At 51.0% G+C, this 21,624-nt stretch overlaps 4 protein-coding genes across 6 annotated transcripts in view; 1 reads left to right on the top strand and 3 right to left on the bottom strand.

Moving 5' to 3' along the window:
• LOC110573273 (signal transducer and activator of transcription 5B) overlaps positions 1-21,624 on the bottom strand; it is an 871,639-nt gene that overhangs the window by 355,387 nt on the left and 494,628 nt on the right. The gene's annotated exons all lie outside the window — the stretch shown is intronic.
• KLHL10 (kelch like family member 10) lies at positions 183-5,808 on the bottom strand. Its single transcript, XM_021681711.2, is given in 6 exon segments — positions 183-557; positions 794-943; positions 1,255-1,524; positions 1,526-1,873; positions 2,575-3,064; positions 5,615-5,808. Coding segments are annotated over 6 exon segments (1,827 nt in total).
• On the top strand, positions 6,682-17,294 carry NT5C3B (5'-nucleotidase, cytosolic IIIB). 2 transcript variants are annotated; one of them, XM_021681712.1, is made up of 9 exons: positions 6,682-6,737; positions 6,984-7,082; positions 7,701-7,770; positions 7,858-7,904; positions 11,018-11,103; positions 11,671-11,760; positions 14,730-14,892; positions 15,752-15,952; positions 16,799-17,294. In XM_021681712.1, the coding sequence occupies exons 1-9, from the start codon at positions 6,726-6,728 to the stop codon at positions 16,931-16,933; spliced, it is 903 nt and encodes a 300-aa protein (XP_021537387.1). In that variant the 5' UTR covers positions 6,682-6,725; the 3' UTR covers positions 16,934-17,294. The 2 variants fall into 2 exon arrangements, with proteins under 2 accessions (XP_021537387.1, XP_021537388.1); XM_021681713.1 differs by lacking the exon at positions 6,984-7,082 and having other exon boundaries at positions 6,705-6,737.
• Positions 19,021-21,624, bottom strand: part of FKBP10 (FKBP prolyl isomerase 10) — an 8,341-nt gene continuing 5,737 nt past the window's right edge. Inside the window, exons 7-10 of one of the 2 annotated variants that reach the window (XM_021681715.1) lie at positions 21,276-21,468; positions 20,713-20,855; positions 20,355-20,518; positions 19,021-20,062 (exon numbers count right to left, since the gene is read on the bottom strand). In XM_021681715.1, the coding sequence (XP_021537390.1) occupies positions 19,877-20,062; positions 20,355-20,518; positions 20,713-20,855; positions 21,276-21,468 (686 nt within the window). In that variant the 3' untranslated portion in view covers positions 19,021-19,876. The remainder of the gene's footprint in view (positions 20,063-20,354; positions 20,519-20,712; positions 20,856-21,275; positions 21,469-21,624) is intronic. The other variant, XM_044921712.1, reaches the window with a different exon arrangement.

Here is a 21,624-nt window from a genome sequence, read left to right as displayed (position 1 = left end):
TATTAATGATGCACTGTTGGTATAAATGCTTTCTTCCTTCTCTCTTACTCCCTTATTCATCCAACCCTTGGCTCCCTTAAGTTGAACATTTTCCAGTACTCTTACAAGTTTAAACACTGCATTTATTTAAAAAAAGAAGTAATTCTTATTGCTTAGACTCTTTATTAGCTAAATGAAGAGGCTCATACAGGTAGGGTACTTGTCGAAGCGGAGTACTTTACTTCATCTCGCAGGGCTAATCCTGTGAAGTTGTCCCGTCTAGCTGCATATTCCCCGACATTGGCCAGCCCTGGCACCACACAGCAACTCAGAGCGCTGCGGTAGATGCTCATGTCATGGGCGTCATACCACTCGTCCGTCTTCTCGTCATAGCACTCCACATTAAAGGTGGTAGTGAAGCCATTAAAGCCGCCCACCACAAACAAGAGGTCGTCTACCACCTCGATGCCAAAATTGCTACGAGGATTAAACATAGTGGGGATTGTGCGCCAAGTATTAGCCACTGGGCTGTAGGCTTCTGCACTCCTAAGTCGATTTGCTCCATCAAAGCCACCTACCTATGGACAGCAAGGGAAACATGGTTGACTGTTAGCCATGGCTTCTGTTCATGGAGGAAGAGGCCACCTTTGGGGGTGGGGTGGGGGAACCAGTGATTTCATACCTCCCTCTTTCCACTATTTTCCACGGGAGAAAAAAAAAATTGCTTTTCAAATGCTTACCAATAATAGTGTAAACCTATTTGCGAACAAAAAATTGAGGGTTATCGTTTTTGTGCGGTATAAGATAAACTCACCGCATATACATGTTCTCCATAAGCAATTACGCCTATTCCACTCCTCCTGCTTCTCATGGGTGCTATGACTGTCCACTGATTACTCTCAGTGTTGTAAACTTCTGCTGTAAACAGACACTCATTTCCGTTAAAACCACCACATATGTAGACCTGTGTGAAGAGAGGCGCAAGGTTATTGAACTCATTCCCTCTGGGGAGTAGAAAGAACGGGTGTGTATATGGTAGTGGTGACAAGGGGACCCTTCTGATGCCAGTCTGTCCAGTTTCTTTTTTCCCATGTGTGCGTACATCGCTTTTTAATGAGTAAAATTTTAAAGGACAGTTACAAAGGGCCACTTTGTCATTCGAGGACGGAGTTAGTCTTGCAAAGTGAGGACTGCCTCTTCTATTTTCCATCCGCCCGCCGGAAAACAAAGAAGAGCATTACTTCTGGGCATGTTCTCCCCCCTCCCCATTCCTACCTTCCCGTAGAGTGTTGTGGCACTCGCGTCACTCCTCTGCTCGTGCATAGGGGCAATGAGCGTCCACTGGTTGGTCTCCGGCTCGTATCGTTCAGCAGTGTTGAGACGCACATAGCCGTCAAATCCTCCCATGGCGTATATAAAATTACTGAGGACTGTCACGCTGACGTAGCAACGTCGGGAGTGCATCGGGGCCACCTGATGCCACGTTTTCTTAACTGGGTCAAAACGCTTAACGCTATTGAAATAGTCTACACTGTCGAACCCCCCCAATGATATAAACGTAGCCTTTCAAGTAGGCCGCCCCGTGGTAGGCACGGGGACTCTCTTCCTCACAAGTGACATTCACCCATCTGTCTGCCCGAGCATCGTATGCCTCAATGGCATTGGTGGGGCTCCCACCGCTCCAGCCACCAATTGCAAATAGGATGGCATAGGGTAGGCGGGGCCTGGTGAGTGGGTTGGTGAAGTCAGAATTAGAGGGTCCATTCATGTTGAGGTCATACATGGCCTTTAGGGCATTAATGATGACTGGCTTGCATTCCTCACTGTCTTTGACATAGTCGTTCATCTTCACATTGTTCATGAAGTACTCAGCATGCATTAAGGCCAGGCGAACCTAAGAAAGAAAGACAGAAAGTCAGATGAGGTGAGGGTACCTGGAAAACCCATATCCACAAGTCCCCGTTTACAGTCTGACTTTGAATGGCAGCAGGATCATATTTTGTGTTTGAGATTTACAGCTCACAGAGTTTAAACACTTGTTTTCTGGAGGTGGTATACATTCGGATGCTGAGAATGAGCTAGATAGAAGGCACCTCAAATGATCACAGAGCTAGCCTCTTCCTTGGCCACTGGGCAGTACTGTTAGACCAGAGAAGGCTGGGGTGATTGTTCAGTCATTGAACATCTGTGTTTCTCTGTATAAAATAACACAGATTAGTGCCAAATGGCTGTAATTGTGTATAGTACTGTTTGGTGTTCTATCCCACTTCTACCTGGGATTTGGGGAAACTCACAGAATAAAAATGGTTGAAAGGAGGGCCCTTTAAAATTCTTTTGAAGGCCTTGCCATCTCCTTCCCCCACTGCCAGGGAGAATTTTGGTCAAAGAATGTAAGTGGGGTAGAAGGGACTAGCAATGTCAAGAAAGAAAAACTGCAAAATTCCAAAGATTAGGAGATGCCTTCTATATAAGTGTATGTAAATACAGCCCCAGAAGCTGCCAAACATCTGAATATGGCTCTTCGCACAGTCCCTCTGGGGTAAGTGAACCGAACATGAGCAATTAAGCATCCCACAAAAAATAACTAAACTTGACCTTGGGAAGCAAAACTGAAATATGCTGCTTCCTATTTTGGGGGTCATGAGAAATCCATTTTAAAATGGCCTCAAATACAGCATCTTCTTGTTTGACGTTGAGCTCATCTTTCTCAATGATATCCTTCAGTTCAGTGACTGATAGCTCTAAAAACTCAGCCGAGACTTTCACCATCTCCTCAAAGTTGTGCAGTATGAACATGTAGGCCTTCTGCCTCAGCTTGGGACAGTAGTAGTAGTCCGTGAACTTGCAGATGCCGATACAATTATCCAAACACAGCTCCGACTTGAGGAACTCACAGCAACCCCTGACAATACCCATGATGTTGAATTGGTCTGCAGCAGCCAGCAGCTTCTCCACATTGTCCGGTGTGATAGGGACGGTCCGGGTGTATGCATATTCAATAATTAGCTTCATCATGTCAGGGGAAATGCCAGGAATGTTGTATACCTTCTTTTCAGTGTTGTTCCAGCCACTGGTAAACAAAGCTCTGGAAGAAAGAAAGAAACTAGCAGCCACTGAAACATTTCTCTCCAGTTTACCAGGTTCTCCCCCCACCTTCTTTTGTCGAGGAGAGTCTGGACATTTCCCAAATAGTGCACGGTGAGTATGCTGGAAATAAATTGGCATGGGGAAGGGGAGGGGGAGGGTAGACTATGTGCTTTATACAGTGGGCAAGAGAACCTTGCCAAGAACTTTGACTTTGGTCACTCTTCTTCTTATCCTCATGATAACTAGAACTTTTCCCTGTTTGGTGGGTGGAAAAATTGGGATCTAGAGCCAGGAGTAAGACCTAGGTCTCTTCTATCTCAACCTTACTTAAGGTAAGTTAAACTTGAGCAATACGCTTCTTTAAATAAGTACCGTTCAGTCAACGCACACCCAGAATCTGATCACTCCTCACCTCTTACTGCTACCTCTTTAGTCCAAGCCACCACCATCTCCAGCCTAGATGATTGGGAGTAACCTTCTGATGCCCCTGCTTCTGCCCTTGATACTGCCAGAGTTTACAGTCATACCCCAACCACCTTATGAGTTTACGTACCCCTTCCACTCAAAACCTTCCACTGACATCCCTTCTTGCTCAGAGTAAAATATAAGGTGCTTACCAGGGAGTACAAAGTCCTCTGAGGTCTGGACCAGTAATACCTCTCTGGCCACTTCCTCCCACCGTCCCCCTCATTCCGTTCCAGTCCCACCAGCCTTGCTTTCCTTGAATACACCAGAGGTGCTTCATTTCTGGTCCTTTGTACATGCTGTTGCCTCTGCCTGGAAGGCTCCCCGCTGCAGATCTCCATATTTCTCACTCCCACCTCCCCCTTAAAGTCTTTGCTCAAATGTCACTTTTGTCAGCAAACCATCCTATTTAAAATTGCCACCTTCCTGTTTAAAATCTCTCTACCTGGGGTGCCTGGGTGGCTCAGTTGGTTAAGCGTCTGCCTTCGGCTCAGGTCATGGTCCCAGCGTCCTAGGATTGAGTCCTGAATCAGGCTCCCTGCTCAGCTGGGAGTCTGCTTCTCCCTCTGCCTCTTCCCACCGCTTGTGCGTGCTCGCTCTCTCTCATAAATAAATAAAATCTTTAAAAATAAATAAATAAAATCTCCCTACCTTCCTTCCCCCCCCCCAGCACTTATGATCTGCTATGTTTTTTATTTATTGAATACCTATTCCTCCTACTAGAAGGTGAACTTCATGAGAACACAAATGTTTATCTTTTTACTCATTGTTTTATTTCTAGTACCTTGGATAGTGCCTGTCACAAAATAGGCACTCAATAAATAATTATTGACAGTGTACTATTCCAGAACTATTTATTGGGCTCCCACTGTATACCTAGGTACTTTTTTAGGTGTTGAAAAAGACAGAAGAACCTGCCCTAACAAATTTTTGCTTCCTTTTTCTAGATGGCTTAAGGGAATATGGGCTTGGAAATCAGATTCTTCTCTAGAGCAGGGGTCTGCAAGCCTACAGCCTCTGGGCCAGATTTGGCCCACCTGTTGTTTTTGTGCCACCTACAAGCTAAAAATGTTTTTACTTTTTTTTTTTTTAGAGCGAGAGAGTGGGGAGGCGGGGAACAGAGGGAGAGGGAGAGAATCTTAAGTAGGCTCCATGCCTAGCGTGGAGCCCAACACAGGGCTCCATCTCACGACCCTGAGGTCATGACCTGAGCTGAAATCAAGAGTTTAACCGCTTAACTGACTGAGCCGCCCAGACGCCCCTGTTTTTTACATTTTTAAAAGTGGGGGGAAAATAGATTTTGTGACACCTGGATTATAATCCAAATTTCAGCATCCATGAATCATTTTATTGGAACACAGCCATGCCCTCTCATTTAGTATTGTCTACAGCTGCTTTCCCACTATAAAACAGGCAGCGTGCAGTCATTGTGGCAGAGGCTGTATGGCCTGCAAGGCTTAAAATATTCACTATCTGGTCTTTTTGTAGACCCTGTTGCAGGTCTAGATGAATGAAAATTTTTAGCAACAGATGGGACACATGTATCATATGTTCGTTGGAACTGATAACTCAAACATTTTCAGCTCATGAACAAAATAGCTCTGCCACTTCCTGGGTCACAGTGGTTGTGACCCAAACTCCCTTTATCTTCCGATAAACACTTCCTTGGTGCTTTCCTGCATCCTCCTTCCCACCTGCTCAATCCTTGTTAATTCATCACCCTGTTTGAGATAGTCTCTACTGGGATAGGGGCACAAGGGGCAGCTGAGGTGGCACTGTCATCTAGGTTTAAGTAGGAAATCCAGTGTGGGTGTCCAACCTTCCCGAAGGTTGGTTTGGGTGAGAATCAAAGGAGAAAAGCACCTGGCTCACCAACAGTTGGTTGAAATCCAGTGGAAAAGCAGAGAGGCGGCTCCGGCCCTACTTGTGCCTCTTCAGAAGACAAGGGAGCCAGGCTAGAGGAGCCCACAGATTTGACAGTGTCCCTAACTTACGATGATGGGGTGGGAAACATGAAATGAACCAAAATGTCTCAGAATGAGCCCAAGTCCCCCTTTGGCTTAGTTTGGCAACCCTGTTATACCTAAAGTAGGAACTGCAGCTACAGAGGATGTTCTTGTGGGCATTGAACTCAAAGCCATTGACCTTGATGACCACGTCGCAGAGCTTGCCCTCTAGCCTAAGCTCGTTGAAGATCTCACAGGTCATCGCACTCATCTTCCTTTCCATGTGAGGCTGGTGGAAACGTGTGGAGGCCGCCGCGCTCTCCATCTCCATGGCACCCTGGGACCAGCGGAGAGAGGCTGCTCTCCTAGGGTGTCGGGGAGGGTTGTGGGGGGCCCCTTTAGCCTGCTGTCGCTCCTTTTCCCTACTACATCTTTCATATAGGGCCCTTCAGGCAGCTCAAGTTCCAGAATCCTGGGCCCGCAGTGAGATCACTCTCAGGATTGTGCTCTCAGGTTCTGGAACTCTCTCCTGTCCCCGTCCTCCTTCCTTCTCCCCTCCCCCACCATTCAGGCTGAAGACCTCCCCACACCTTCCAAGCCCTTGAATCTGGAGCAGGACTGTGACCACCAACACCATATAAGAGTTTTTATCCATTCTAGCTTTTGTTGCCCACTTCATTTGCCCAGTTCTGTATCCGTGTAGCATCATCCACCTTCTTCCACTGCTGGGCACTTGGCTCCCCAGACACTGAATTCAAGGAAACCAAGTCAGAGAAGGCAGAAGGAAGGAAAGCCGATTAGAGTTCACGCTGGCCCAGCTGTCCAGGGCCTTCCTGCCCTGCGGACTTGTGTTAGTCGCTCATTTTCTTCTGTGATGAGGAGTGGGCCCAGTTAAGCCCCTTCTGGATGTTTTCCATATCCCTTCCCTTCCTGCGGCTTTTTTTTGTCATGCTAACTTTACGTCTGGAAATGACCCCTCTGGCCAGGGCTTTTGCTCTCGACGGTGGCACCCGGTAACCCCAACTCTTGGGACCCTCACCCTCCTCAACACAGAGCCCGCAACCGGGGTCTTGCCCAGCGCGGGCGCCGCCCGGTCCCCGGCCCCGCCCGCCGCCCGGTCCCCGGCCCCGCCCGCCGCCCGGTCCCCGGGCCCGCGGTCCACCCGGCCCCCTGGCTGCGGGCGACGCCTGCGCAGTGCGGCCGCGGGGAGGTCGTTGTCCCGGCGCCGTCGTCCCGGCCGCGAGCGCCATGGCGGAGGAGGTGAGGCGGGAGGAAGCGTCCGACGTGGGGCGGGCCCCGACCCCCGGGGCGCTCCGAGGCCCCCAGCTGGCCACCTGGGCCCCGCCGCGCCACCCCGGCCAGTAGGCGCCCCGGGCTGGCCCGGAGCGCCCCCCTGCGCGCCCCGCGCGCCCCGGCCCGGCCTCGCAGGGCTGCGGAGCCGGCCCCGGGCTCCCGCTGAGCCCAGCGCGGCGCCGGGGTCAGCGCTTCTCTCGGGTCTCGGGACAGGTGAGCACCCTGATGAAGGCCACGGTCCTGATGCGGCAGCCCGGGCGGGTGCAGGAGATCGTGGGCGCCCTCCGCAAGGGCGGGGGAGACCGCTTGCAGGTACGGCCGGGGCGAGGTGGGGCGGCTGGGGAGGTGACCCGCCCAAGGGGCCTGCCCGCGCTGCCGCGGACGCTGCCGGCCCTGAGCCCTTAGAAATGGCCAGCGGCCTGAGGGCAAGCAGGTTGCTCCGCCTGATTGCCCTGGGTTAGAGCCCACCTGCCGGAAAACCTGCATTTCAAATTTGTCAGTCATGACCAGCTGCTGCTTCCTCTTACTAGGTAGAAAGCACCAGGCCCTGGGGCCTTGTTTCCACACTAGCCCGGTCAGCGGGCTCCCCAGGAAGTTGCAGATGTGGACATGGGTCACCTTGGAAGGGACCCAAGGCAATGAGATGGCAAGGCTAAGAGTCAAAGGGGGTCCTGATTCTTCAGTCCCCACTCTGCCAGCGACCCGCAAGAGGCTGGGCGTCCTCAGGCTTAGCACGCTACTACTAACTAGGATTCTACTACCTAGGCTTCGTCCGTGTCGTGCCCCCCCCCCCCCCCCCCCCCCCCGCCTGCCTTTCCTAACTCCTGCACTGGCTGGCTACTGAGCTGGTTTGCCTTTCATAATCTTCCCCCCAGGCAGGGCCACACCGGAAGGAGCCTGTATGGATAGCATCTCTCTTTTGCCTTTTAGGTCATTTCTGATTTTGACATGACCTTGAGCAGGTTTGCATATAATGGAAAACGATGCCCTTCTTCTTACAGTAAGTCACATACTAGCTTTGCTTTGTTGCGCTTGACAAGATGGTGGCTTCTAAGTGGCAAATGAAAGGAGTTTTGTGTTTTTGCAGACATTCTGGATAACAGCAAGATCATCAGTGAGGAGTGTCAGAATGAGGTGGGTTACTCCCCTTCTTTGTTCAGAGATGGCCATTATGGACTACTTCAGATAGTTATTGGTTAGGATCAAAGATTCCAGGATAGAGACCTCAGAAGATTAGTATTTTTAAAATTTGTTGTTCTTATGTTCAGGTGGACCTAGTCTCACACACTGGGGCAGTGTTTCCTTTTTGTTCAAGACATGTGACGATTGGTGGTTAGAATATGGGTGTTATGCATACTGCTAGCTATAGAGTTTACAAGAGACTTCAACATTTGCTCTTTAACCCTCCAGCAACTCCCAGGGGTGGATAGAACCACTTGAAGAGGATAAGCAACTCCTTCAAGGGTCATACAGGCAAGACACAGAGAGCTTGGTTTTCCCATAGATTCGATTCTGTCCCAAACTCTTTTCATTACATTATGCTATTTCTTTAATAATATAATTTGGGGGGGGTGCACCTGGGTGGCTCAGTGGGGTGAGCATCTGACCCTTGGTTTTAGCTCAGGGTGGTGGGATCTGGGATTGAGCCCGGCGAGGGGCTCCTTGCTCATCAGGGAGTTTGCTTGAGATTGTTTCCCTCTCCCTCTGATCCTCCCCCTGCACACCTCCCCCCGCCAAAATGAATAAATAAGTCTTTTAAAAAATATCTAATTTTTTGGCAAGGTAATAGGTATCAAGAAAGACTTCTGAATTAATGTCAATATATGATAACGCCCATTTCCATGAGATACATACAAATATTATAAATCCTGCAGCCTTGGAGTTCATTTTACTTTGCTCCACGTTCTGTCCTCTTTGCCAGAGGAGAGCCCTGCTGGTTGCACGTTTCTCTGCAGTTTGCTGAGCTCTTTCTGCTGAATAACTGTGTCATTTAGTTTCACTTCGTTATGAAATTCACTAAATCACATACTGCGCGGTCTGTCAGTCTGTCATCTTGGTCAGCTCTTTCAATACTCTGTCATGGTTACTTGTTATTAAGATGGGCAACAAATTAGGGTGCCTGGGTGGCTCAGTCGGTTGAGCGGCTGCCTTCGGCTCAGGTCATGATCCCGGGGTCCTGGGATCAAGTCCCGCATCGGGCTCCCTGCTCAGTGGAGAGCCTGCTTCTCCCTCTCCCTCTGCCTGCCACTCTGCCTACCTGTGCTCTGTCTATCTCACTGTCAAATAAATAAATAAAATCTTAAAAAAAAAAAAAAAGATGGGCAACAAATTATAGATAGCTCTTATATCTCTAAAACCTGTCTCTCTGGAGATGCACTTTTAGCTTAATGTAAGTTCTGGCTCCAGGACTAATTAATTGCCTTTGGTAAGTCACTGTTAGTGGTTCCTCACATACCTGTCTTACCAGCTTCCAGAAAGCTGCATCCAGGTGTAAGACTGCAGCTTTGAGTGCCTGCTCTACGATAATGAAGCTAGGGCAAACTAAGATTCTGGGTGTTGATGAGCTCCCCCCCCCCAAAAAAATTAATACAGCAAAGTTTATGCATGAAATCTTTTTTCTTTTTAAAAAAGTATATTCTTGAGGTGCCTGGGTGGCTCAGTTAGTTAAGTGACTGCCTTCAGCTCAGGTCATGATCCTGGAGTCCTGGGATGAGTTCTGCATCAGGCTCCTGCTCAGCAGGGAGTCTGCTTCTCCCTCTGACCCTCCCCCCTATCATGTGCTCTCTCTCTCTCGCTCCCATTCTCTCTCAAATAAATAAAATCTTAAAAAAAAAAGTATATTCTTCTGTTGAATTCTCTCATACTTTTTATAAAAATGTTCTCACCCCCCCCAAAACACACACATTGAGAAACACCCCCACCCCAAAACACACATTAATACATTTCAGGAGCTTTCTCCCTTTGTCAGTGTGATCTTTGCCTTTGACTCTCTTTTGGACCCATGGTCAGGGACTCCACATTTGATCTCATAATATTCTGAGACTGTGCATATATTAAAGTTAAAATTCTTTACCCAATCAGTTCCCATTTTTATTGGGCGCTGTTACTGACTGGCCCTGTGTGACACATGGTCCCTGAAGCGGTCTCCCCAGACGTGGAAGGAAATCTTAGCAGGAGGAGGTACATGCGGATGCTTGTGAAGTGGTTTACTCAGTGTTGGCGTTGTGATGATTATCCACTAACATGCTGGGTCCCAAACTCACTTCCATGATTTTTCTAACTTCCACTTTCATGATTTTTGCCATATCTATTAGGGTGATTTTTACTACATATTTTACTTAAAGTTGGGTTACTATTAAAAATCTGAATGTGGGGCGCCTGGGTGCTCAGTCAATTGAGCGTCTGCCTTCGGCTCAGGTCATGATCCCAGAGTGCTGGGATCGAGTCCCGCATCAGGCTCCTTGCTCCACGGGGAGTCTGCTTCTCCCTCTCCCTCTGCCTGCCGCTCCCCCTGCTTGTGTACTCTTTCTCTCTCTCTCTGTGTCAAATAAATAAGTAAAACATTAAAAAAAAATCTGAATGCAATTAGAAAAGAAGCAATCTTTGTGAAAGCATGAATTTGATGTGCTAGTTTTTTTTCTTTTTTTAAAAGATTTTATTTATTTATTTGACAGAGAGAGACACAGCGAGAGAGGGAACACAAGCAGGGGGAGTGGGAGAGGGAGAAGCAGGCTTCCCACCGAGCAGGGAGCCCGATGCGGGGCTTGATCCCAGGACCCCGGGATCATGACCTGAGCCGAAGGCAGATGCTTAACGACTGAGCCACCCAGGTGCCCCTAGTTTTTTTTTTTTTCTTAATATGCATTAAAATGAATCCAAAGCTACTAAAATGAAAAGTGTTTATCCATGTGCCCCCTAAAGTTACTTTGCCTACCCCTGAGAAAAGTGTACCCCATTTTGGGAAATACAGCATTAATCCCTTCTTACTGGTTAAGCCCTGCTGACTGAACTAGTGAATAACAACAAAAGCCTAGTAACTTATGACCTGATAGCGAAAGATCTTTATTGATTCTTAGACCTCACACTCCAAGGGTGCGTATGAAGGGCTGACCAGCTCTGCATGTCAGTCACTCCCTAACACAGAGTTGCATCTTCTAGGTGATTATTTTCTCACGCTAAACTGTGGGACTTCGCTGGGGAAAACTTGACGCGGACTAACAGCTTTTCTCTTCATTTGGATGTCCCAGCTCAAAGCACTCCTTCACCACTATTACCCAATTGAGATTGACCCACACCGGACCATCAGAGAGAAGTTACCTCATATGGTGGAATGGTAAGTGATGGTGGTTTTGAACTGCTCCTGGCCCCCACAATGGACTGGTCCAGGAGCGGGTATTTTTTTCCTGAGCTTGAATGAGGTGGCAGGCCCCCTTACCTTACTGAATTCCCCTGGCCCACCTATTAGAACCAACTGTCTAGCCACAAAGGGGCTACTTGTGGCTGCTGCTGGAGTGGGGGCCCAGTGAGAATCCTTGGAAGGAGGTAGAAGCCCCTTGGTTTGGGGGAATAAATGCTTTGGGGAGCTAACTCTCCTATAGGAACCAGCATGTCCTATAGGGGACAGAGCCCCAGTTCTCCAGAACATGGGGTCACTGAGGGAGAGATTCAGAAGAGCTCTAACTTCAGCGGTTATCTCACCCAGTTCTTGTTCCTGTGGCTGGGGTATGGCTTTCTCACCGTCTTCCTTTTAAGGACAGCCAGAGTTCTTCAGGAAGTGGTTTGGTGGAAAAGGATGAGGCCTCCATTAATCTTGCCAGAGAGGACTTGGCCCTAAAAAGGGAAAGGACACTTTGCTCCTTAGTGATTGGAATTTGGGCTTTTGTGGGGTGTCTGTTTCTAGGTGGACCAAAGCACACAATCTCCTGTGCCAACAGAAGATTCAGAAGGTTCAGATTGCCCAGGTGGTTAGAGAGTCCAATGCAATGCTTAGGTAAGCTTCTTGCTCTGGAAAACATTTGAAACTGGTTTGCTCACAAAAAGAGGCTGGGAAGGAGTGGAGGGGAGTTAGTTGCTAGGGGAGTCAGAAGAGACAAAGCACCGTAAGTGGCTGATGTGAAGAAGGTCTTGCTTTTCCTCTCTGAGTACAGCTAAAGGATTTCTCACCCTTGGGTGCTTCCTAGAAAGCTGTCTGCTGCTAGTGGATGTAGTATGAATATGACCAAGGCTTCATCTCCCAGAACAAACAGCGTCTAACTTATTTTCTCCAGTGGTAAAAAGACTTTGGGGTCACCATGATGACTGGTGTTCTGGATTAACCCAGACATGGGAGTTGGCTGGCCTGGGATCCTTGATCATCAGTGGCCTTCCCAGTGCTGCTCTCTCTGCTGCCATATTCTTCTTCTTCTTTTTTTAATTAACATATAATGTATTATTTGTTTCAGGGGTATAGGTCTGTGATTCATCAGTCTTATATAATACCTAGTGCTCATTATAACATATACCCTCCCCAACGTCCATCACCCAGCCACCCCATCCCTCCCACCCTCCTCCCCTCCAGCAACCCTCAGTTTGTTTCCTAAGGTTAAGAGTCTCTTATGGTTTGTCTCCCTCTCTGGTTTCATCTTGTTTTATTTTTTCCTCTCTTCTCCTATGATCCTCTGCCTTGTTTCTTAAATTCCGCATATCAGTGAGATCATATGATAATTGTCTTTCTCTGATTGACTTATTTCGCTTAGCATAATACCCTCTAGTTCCATCCACGTCATCCCAAATGGCAAGATTTCATTCTTTTTGATGGCTGAGTAATATTCCATTGTATGTATATACTACATCTTCTTTATCCATTCATCTGTTGATGGACATCTGGGCTCTTTTTTTTTTTTTTTTAAGATTTTATTTATTTGAGAGAGAATGAGAGAGAGAGCATGAGGGGGGAGGGTCAGAGGGAGAAGCAGACTCCCCGCTGAGCAGGGAGCCCGATGCAGGACTCGATCCCAAGACTCCAGAATCATGACCTGAGCCGAAGGCAGTCGCTTAACCAGCTGAGCCACCCAGGCACCCATAGACATCTGGGCTCTTTCCATAGTTTGGCTATGTGGACATTGCTGCTATAAACATTGGGGTGCAGGTACCCCTTCAGATCACTACATTTATATCTTTGGGGTAAATACCCAGTAGTGCAATTGCTGGGTCATAGGGTTCTGCTGCCATATTCTTTACTGGAGTAGGGATGAGGTCACATAGAGAAAGGAGGCAACATGGTTGCCTGCTCTCAAGGATTGGGTGTCCTAACTGGGGAGAGCCATGAAAAGCCAAGAAAGTAGAGACACGTGCAGACCCAATAAGTACCAGGGTGGGGTTGGAGTGTTTCCTCAGTGAAGCTGCCCCAGATAGCTACCTGGTTGTATTTTGCTCCCCCAAAATAAGGCAGAAACAAACAAGCAAACAATAGCCCATTTGTATGAAGTTCAAGGGTAGGCAAAGCTGATCAGCAGTGATATGAAGTCACAACGGGAGGGGATGGCATTGGTTGGGAAGGGAACCTTGATCTGGTTAGTAATTACATGGGTGTATACGTATGTGAATATTAACGGAATTGAACATTTAAGATTAGTGCATGTTAATTGTGCAAGACTGTTGAATCACAGATCTGTACCTCTGAAACAATGCAATATATGTTAAGAAAAAAAAAAAGAAGATAGGAGGGGAAGAATAAAGGGGGGGAAATCGGAGGGGCAGACGAACCATGAGAGACGATGGACTCTGAAAAACAAACTGAGGGTTCTAGAGGGGAGGGGGGTGGGAGGATGGGTTAGCCTGGTGGTGGGTATTGAGGAGGGCACATTCTGCATGGAGCACTGGGTGTTATGCACAAACAATGAATCATGGAACACTACATCTAAAACTAATGATGTAATGTATGGTGATTAACATAACAATAAAAAATTTTAAAAAGATTAGTGCATGTTAACCATTTATTGTATGTATTTTATACCTCAATTTAAAATGTTTTTAGGGGCGCCTGTGTGGCTCAGTCATTAAGCATCTGCCTCCGGCTCAGGTCATGATCCCAGGGTCCTGGGATCGAGCCCCATGTCAGGCTCTGTCCTGAGTGGGGAGGCTGCTTCTCCCTCTCCCTCAGTCCCTCCCCCTGCTTGCTCTCTCTCTCAAATAAATAAAAGATCTTAAAAGAAAAAAAGGTGGGTGCCTGGGTGGCTCAGATGGTTAAGCGTCTGCCTTCGGCTCGGGTCATGATCCCAGGGTCCTGGGATCGAGTCCCACTTCGGGCTCCCGGCTCAGCAGGGAGCCTGCTTCTCCCTCTGACCCTCTCCCCTCTCATGCTGTTTCTCTCTCGCTCGCTCTCTAAAAAATAAATAAAATCTTTAAAAAAAAAAAAGAAAAAAAGGAAAGAAATAAAAGAAAAAATTTAGGGGCATCTGGGTGGCTCAGTCGGTTAAGCCTCCGACTCTTGATTTTGGCTCAGGTTGTGATCTCAGGGTCCTGAGGTTGAGCCTCATGTCAGGCTCTGTGCTCAGTGGGGAATCTGCTTAAGACTCTCTCTCCCTCTGCCCCTCCCTCCCTCCCCACCCACACACTCTCTTTCTCAAATAAATAAACAAAACAATAAACTTATTTTTTAAAAAGATTTTATTTATTTATTTATTTGAAAGAAAGCGAGCATGTGAGAGAGAGAGGAGAGGGAGAGAAAGGGAGCAGGGGCAAAGGGAGAGGCAGAGGGAGAAGCAGGCTCCCCACTGAGCAGGGAGCCCGATGTGGGGCTCAATCCCAGGACCCTGGGACCATGACCTGAGCCAAAGGCAGACACTTAACCCACTGAGCCATCCGGGTGCCCCAAATAAATCTTTAAAAAGAAAAAATTTAAAAATACATCACCCCAATAGAAAATAAAGACCAGGAGCAGAGGCAGTGCCATTGTGGAATCCATCCATCTCTTTTCAGGGAGGGATACAAGACGTTCTTCAACACCCTCTACCAGAACAACATTCCCCTTTTCATCTTTTCCGCGGGCATTGGTGACATCCTGGAGGAGATTATCCGACAGATGAAAGTGTTCCACCCCAACATCCACATCGTGTCAAACTACATGGACTTTGATGAAGACGTGAGCCAGCTCTCCTTTAGGGTGGGAGTGGATGAGGGGTGGGGACCACCAGCCCCTCAGGTAGCACCCGAAACCCTGAAGTCTGACGTGGGGAGGAAAGGGAGGGAAAGCGTGCTAGCTTCTTGCCCTCGGGCAGTTATTTATTTCTTCATGCATGCTAGAGACTGTTACCTCTGAAGGACTCGCCCTTTGGTGTTTGACTGACAGCCCAGTGTCCTGGGGTACCTAATTTAGGGTTCACCCAGGCCCCGTGTCACCGTCCCAGGTCATGTGCCATCCTAGGTACTCCAGGGCTTAGACTTGGAGTTGTCTTCCTGGAGCCAGAGGTGGGCCGCTCCGACTCACCCACACTCTGACTTCTTCCCCTCACACCAGTGGCTCCACTTCTCCGTTCACCTGGGGTGAGGCCGCGCCCGCCGCCGAGGGTGAGCACACGTGTGGTCTGAGCAGTGCTCGTGTCACAGCTTCATGCTCCCACCAGAGTAGCTGATCAGTGATGTCTGAGGGTCCTTGTGAGTTTAAATCAGGGGTTACATGCCTTTTTTGTAAAAGGCCAGGTAGTAGATATTTTAGACGTTGTGGGATGGACTCTGATTGGTCACAACTACTCAGCTGTGCTGTGGAAAAAAAGCAACCGTGAACACAATGTGACAGACGAGGCTGGCTGTGTTCCGGTCAAACTGAATTTATAAAAATAGGCCACATTTGGCTACAGGACCTAGTTGGCCGGCCCCGAGTTTAGACTACAAGGAGGTGTTGGCATGTCTCTGGCTGTCGGGATTCCCTTTCCTCTGTGACAGAGACAGTGGACACTGGCTCTGGATGGTCCCTGCAGCCCTTCTGTCTCTTGATTATTTAGGGTTTCCTCCAGGGATTCAAGGGCCAGCTCATACACACATACAACAAGAACAGCTCCGTTTGTGAGAACTCTGGGTACTTCCAGCAGCTTCAGGGCAAAACCAACATCCTCCTGCTGGGAGACTCCATGGGGGACCTCACTATGGCTGATGGGGTTCCTGGTGTGGAGAACATTCTCAAGATTGGCTTCTTAAATGACAAGGTAGGTGTGGGACCGGGGCTTCCCGTCTTAGTGGAGCTCTTTTGTTTCGCTGCCTGTTAACGAATGCCTATCGAACACTATGTGCCAGGCGCGGTCAGTGTCCAGGGCACAGAGGTGAGCCACAAGCTATATTCTCCTAGGGACACCGTGATGACGGCTGTGTTGGGCACACGGCACCACAGCAGAGTTCAGGGACACTTCCTCTGGGTGCTCACCACGTGCCAGGCCTATTGACCCGTTTAGTCCTTACAGCAGCCTTTTGAGGTGGTGCCTCTTATGCCTCGATTTACAGATGGGGAAACCGAGGCAAGGACGTTCATCTACCTATGGTACATAGTGTAGGAAGTGGTGGGGCTGATTACAGTCCTCCTCAATCATACCTGTAAGGCATGATTGAAGTGGGAGATGTCAGTATTCAGGAGGTGGGTTTACAATTCAGAGAAGGAAAACACAAGAACAGACCAGAGGCCAACGGGTGAAAACACCATAGTCATAAAGGGACACAGCATGGGGTCAAGTTAGAAGGCTACCAGTCCCTCGCCCTGCCCCAGCCAGCAGGTGCTGAAGACCTCCAGAATGCTTGAGCCTTGTGAAAATTCAGTCCAGATGGATTAGAAGTGACATCTGGTTTTTCAATTTTAATTCTCGTCCTTCCCTTTTGCCACTGACCCAAGGGTTAATGGTGGCACCCTGTGCCTGTTGCCATCCAAAGGGCGGGTCCCTGTAACCTGGAGCTGCTCTTGGGGAGCTGCAGCTCGAATGTTCTCCTCCCCCTGCCCCGGGTGCCTGAGAGGCAGAGGCAGAAGTCAGGGCGTTCTGGGGACTCTATCCCCCTTCCCTGGGCAGGTGGAAGAGCGGCGGGAGCGCTACATGGACTCCTACGACATTGTGCTGGAGAAGGACGAGACACTGGACGTGGTCAACGGGGTGCTGCAACACATCCTGCCCCGCGGGGACTGGAGAGAGACGCAGGGCTCCTGAGCGTGGGCAGGGGGCCAGGCGCTGCGGGCTGCGGGGAAGGGGGAGCCTCGCCAGGAGGCCACCCTGTGGGGAGCGTTGCTGCTCCCTGTGTGTGCGTGGAGTCCCAGGGGGTGCACCTGCCGAGCCCAGCCTCTCCCTGCTCCTCTCCCAGCGTCTTCTGTGGTGTTCTCCGGAGGCTGGCGGGAGGCCCTTGCCGGATGGGAGGGCCAGCCAGGTGAACACAGGACCTACAGAGTGTTAGCACTCTAGGGACCAACTAGTCCAAGGGTTCTTCCCCCACCCCCAGTTTTTAAACACGGGAAGCTAGTCTTCAAACAAATCTAATGTGTTAAACAGATCAAAATAAAAAAAGGAAAAAACAGCTCTTCTGATTTGGGGGGTGCAGGGCTGGCTGGCTCAGTCAGTGGGGTGTTTGATTCTTGATCTCTGGCTTATGAGTTCGAGCCCCACATTGGGTGTAGAGATTACTTAGAAAATAAAATCTTAAAACAAAACAAAACAAAACACCGAATTCACTCACAGGACCCTCTGAGCATGTCCTAAATGTGTCTGGGGACCGAGATGGGCAGGCGGGATTGGAAGGTGCGTTTCTGACCTGGAATGGTTTCACTTGATGCTGAGGTAGCCGTTAAACTTGAACTTCAGTTGGGGTCAGTTGGGTCTGGCCAGCCCTGTGTGCAGAGTTCCCTATTTATGGATCCCCAAAGGGATCCATTTGGTTGCAGATTTTCTCTTGTGCCCTTGGCTCCTGCCATGTCTTCTCTTCCTTATGTGGGCCCAGGGCCACGAAAATGGGTGACTTCAGGGGAGTCAAGACCGGGACCTGAAGGGAGAAGGCACTCAGTGACACAGTAAAGTGGAAGTGATTTCTGCTCTGTCGTCTTGCCTCACTGGGCTTCCTTCAGTTTCTTTCCTTCTCCCTCCCCTGTCGACTTGGATGGTCAAGAACTAGCTGAATTCTCTCTAGGGCACCTTTTGAAGAAAAAATGGAAACCCACCAGTTTCACCTGGCATTTTGTAGCCTGTCCTCAGAGAAACGCTCCCCTCATCCTCCTGTAGAGGGTGCCCGGCTGTGGCACATGCGTTTCCCTGCGGCTCTGAAGGGGACGGCAGTGCCTTCTTCACTAGGGCCCTGAAGGTAGGTGTAGTTCCCATCTATAGGTGGCTCGGAAAAGACCAGAAACTTGCTCCCACTCCATAGCTAGGAGCTAGTGCCAGATTTCAGTGTTTCTGACGGATGCCATCGCCTTTCTTCTGCTTCGCGCCTCCACCCCTGCTCGTGGGCTTTGGTCCTGAGCTGGCTGTTTGCTTCTGGGGGGCGGGTGGTGACCATCTGAGGCCGGTCCACAGACACTGTCAGACCCTGAGGTGCCTTCGGGATGCTTTGGGGCCAGGAGTGTCCGTGATTGGCCGTGGGGAAAAGCTGTGTCTCGGGATCCTGGGCAAGAAGCAGGTGCTCATGGGGGATGGATCAGTTCGGGGAGTCCAGGACCATCAGTCTCTCTCCCAAGACTCCCCCGCTCTCCTGTCCTCTCCTGGCTTAGGTCATCTTTGTTGTCCTGGCCAGAGTCCGGCCGGGCGGGTGCTGGCTGAAGCAACTCCTCCCTCAAGACCCCGGAGATTGGAGCCCTGTTACCTTTCCTTCAGACAGGAGGGAGGACCCGGCAGGAGGTAATGGCTGGCAGCCAGGAGCAGGGAGAGGTGGGGATGGCCTAGCATTGGAACAAGTCTACATGGAAGAAAGGAATCCGACCTGTGCAGCTTAATTTAATCCTTGAGTTTCTGATGTCATGTTTGAGGTCAGGGACCTCATCTTTCCATTCAGTTGGGATAGTTAGGAGACAGGGATCATCTCTCCACACCTCCCCGCAGGCCCCTCTGTAGAGGCCCACTCCCCACCCTCCCTCCAGCAGATAGGGGCTCCCTTTCCATGGGGAGGGCCCTGATTAGGCTTCAGGGGGCAGAGGCAGAGACCTAGGGAGGGACACAGTATCTTGAGCGCCTGCTTTGTTTCCCTTTCTTCCCCAGTCCTTGGGTCTAAGGGCCTCCCCCTGCCCCCAGAAGAGCACATCCTGAGGCCTTTGGTTTAGTCTTTTATTTGGTACAAAGGAGAAAGGGATCTGACACCAATTTAGCCTTTTGAGTGTGTGGAGCTCTGCCCCCCTCCCCGCCCTCCGCGAGCCCTTCTTCCAAGTTTATCTCAGCCCAGAACCAAGAATTTCATAGCCCCAAGACCCACACAAGTAGTTATCCTCACCCCTGCCCCCTTCACATTCTTCTTCTTCTCTGTCCCTTAGAGAAAGCAGCCTTCTTTAGGGATGAAAGGCAACGCCAAGCCCAGCCCTGAATGCGGCACCCCAGGGTCACTTTAGCCACTACTGGCCGGAGTGAGGGGTGGACAGCATAGGTGTGGGGACACAGGGGAGGGGGGCGGGACAGAAGCCAGCCAGAGCGGAGAGGAAGGCTGGGCGTCCAGTCAGTTTTGGTTCACGCTCCTGGGGAGCTGCCACGACACAGGAATAGGGACTGGAGCGGGGGGTGGCTGGGGACGACAAGGAAAAGTATGGACAAAAGGGAAGTTTGGGGAAATAGAGGACAGCTCGGCCTTGTTCAGTGTCTGGTGACGTGGAGGGGAGGTATGGGTGAAGCACCAGCAATGGCCCCGTTCATCCCCGAGGCTCAGCCAATGGCCGGCTTGGCTTTGTGACTCCAAAACTTGTAAAGGAGGGGTTTGGGGTCAGAAGAGAGAAACTGAATAGAGGTCTGTGCTGTGGATTTTACTTGGGGGCTGGTGGGATGACCAGAGTTGTCTCCTCTGACCAAGTTCTAGATGTTTCTCAACATCCTGCCAGCACAGGGGAGGGTGACTCTTGGAAGGTCAGCCCCACTGCCCACTGTCCTCCCAGAAGTGGGCCTTTGCATTCGGGCCCGGGCCCCTGGCCTTCAGAGCTCCTCGTGGACCCGCTCTTGGTCTTCGTCTGACTTCAGCTTGAGCTCCTCCACAGTGATCTTGCCATCCTGGTTGCGGTCCTGGTTCTGGAACATGTCTGCTATGGTTTTCTCCGGGTCCTGCCCAGGCATGAGGCGTCCTTTGCCTTCACTGACTTGAGCCTTGATGAAGGTGGAGAACTAGGAGCCAAGAGAGCCAAGGGGAGAGGGGAGTGAGGGTCTCACCTGAGCAGCTGTGGGTGGCCTGGGGAAGGGCCCCAGGCGGCGGCCAGCCAGCGGTAGGGGGGAGTGGGCTGCATGAGGAAGAGGCAGGGACAAGGGACCTAAGGCACAGGGACCCAGCACAGGGGCAGCAAGAGGTGCAGACGGAACGGCAGAAGGACTGCGTTGCTCGATGCCACCACGCATGGTGGCTCCTATTGGGGGTGACAGTGGGGGACCGGTTCTTAGAAGGACCCAACTCCTCACCCACCTCCTCCAGGGGGACCTCGCCATCCTTGTTGAGGTCCAGGCCTTCAAACAGGTTGGCAGGAGGGTCCTCGTGCCACACAAACAGGTAGCCTGTGGGCAGCCCCTCTTCCCGGGACACCAGCTCCACCGCAAACAGGAGCACTGCACTACCAGGGACACCCCGGGCTGCAGGCGGGGAGGGAGAAGAGAAGGAAGGCCTCGCCATCGGGCCCAGGTCTGGCACGACTCGCAGCCTGCCCTGGGTGCTCCCCAGCCCAGAGGCCTCCGTTTCCCATGTTGGGCACATGGGATGTTTGCAGAACCCTTGGGAAGGCTTCCCACACCCCTCTCGCCAGCCACCAGGCCAGTCGGCCCCTCACCTCCGCTCTCTCCGTGGGCCAGGTGCGGGGGCACCACGAGCTGCCGCCTCTCTCCCACGCACATGCCCTGCAGGCCCTTGTCCAGGCCTTCGATCACCTTGTTGGCCCCCAGAGTAGCCTCCTGGGGGTCGCCATAGTCGTGGCTGGGGGCGGGGTGGGGGGAGAGCAGATTCCCAGGTCAGCGCCCATCCTTGTCCCAGGCCAGCTGGCATCCCATCGTCCCCCCCCCCCCGCCGCCCCCTCAGGCCCAGTTTCCCAGTCACTCCTCCTGGGGCCCGCCCCACGCAGCCGAGGGCCGGGCCCAACCGTTCAGAGACAGCACGCCCTCCTCATGGTGCCACTGCCCCTGCTTTGGTGTCCCCTCCACAAGCAGAGCCCGCAGTTCCCCAAGACGCTGGCTTCACCTTCCCTGTGCCCGCAAGTCAAGAACCTCAGCTCCTCGTGCTCCCCCACGCTCGCTAGATGGGAACTTATGGACGAAGCACCCGTCGGGGGGCTCTCAGGAGGACTCCCCGCACCTGGGCCCACCCACCTGCCCAGCCCCGGCCCAGCCCCGGACCCACGAGGAGAAGAGCTTGGTGCCATCCAGCAGGGAGCAGTTGTAATGGTAGCGAACGAAGTCCCCGGGTTTGGCCGTCTCATTGCAGGTCTCCGGGGGCGGGGACAGAATCTTGATTTCCACCGGATCCCCAGGGTTGTGGAAGTCAATGACGTGGACGTCGAAGATCAGCACAGCGGAGCCAGGGATCTTGTCTCCTGGGGCCAGAACGGGGAGTGGATTGGCTTGGAATCCAGGAGGGGCTGCTCAGGCCTCCACAGAGGCTCCTAGACTCCCGCACCCTATGTTTTCAAACCAGGATGGGACAGGGTATTTGTCCCCAGGGTCAGTTCTTCTAATACCTTCTAGCGCTG

The sequence above is a fragment of the Neomonachus schauinslandi genome, chromosome 15 (assembly GCF_002201575.2).
Source record: "Neomonachus schauinslandi chromosome 15, ASM220157v2, whole genome shotgun sequence".
NCBI lineage: Eukaryota > Metazoa > Chordata > Mammalia > Carnivora > Phocidae > Neomonachus > Neomonachus schauinslandi.
The sequence above is the reverse complement of the archived record's forward strand: the minus strand, read 5'-3'. Positions and strand labels throughout refer to the sequence as shown.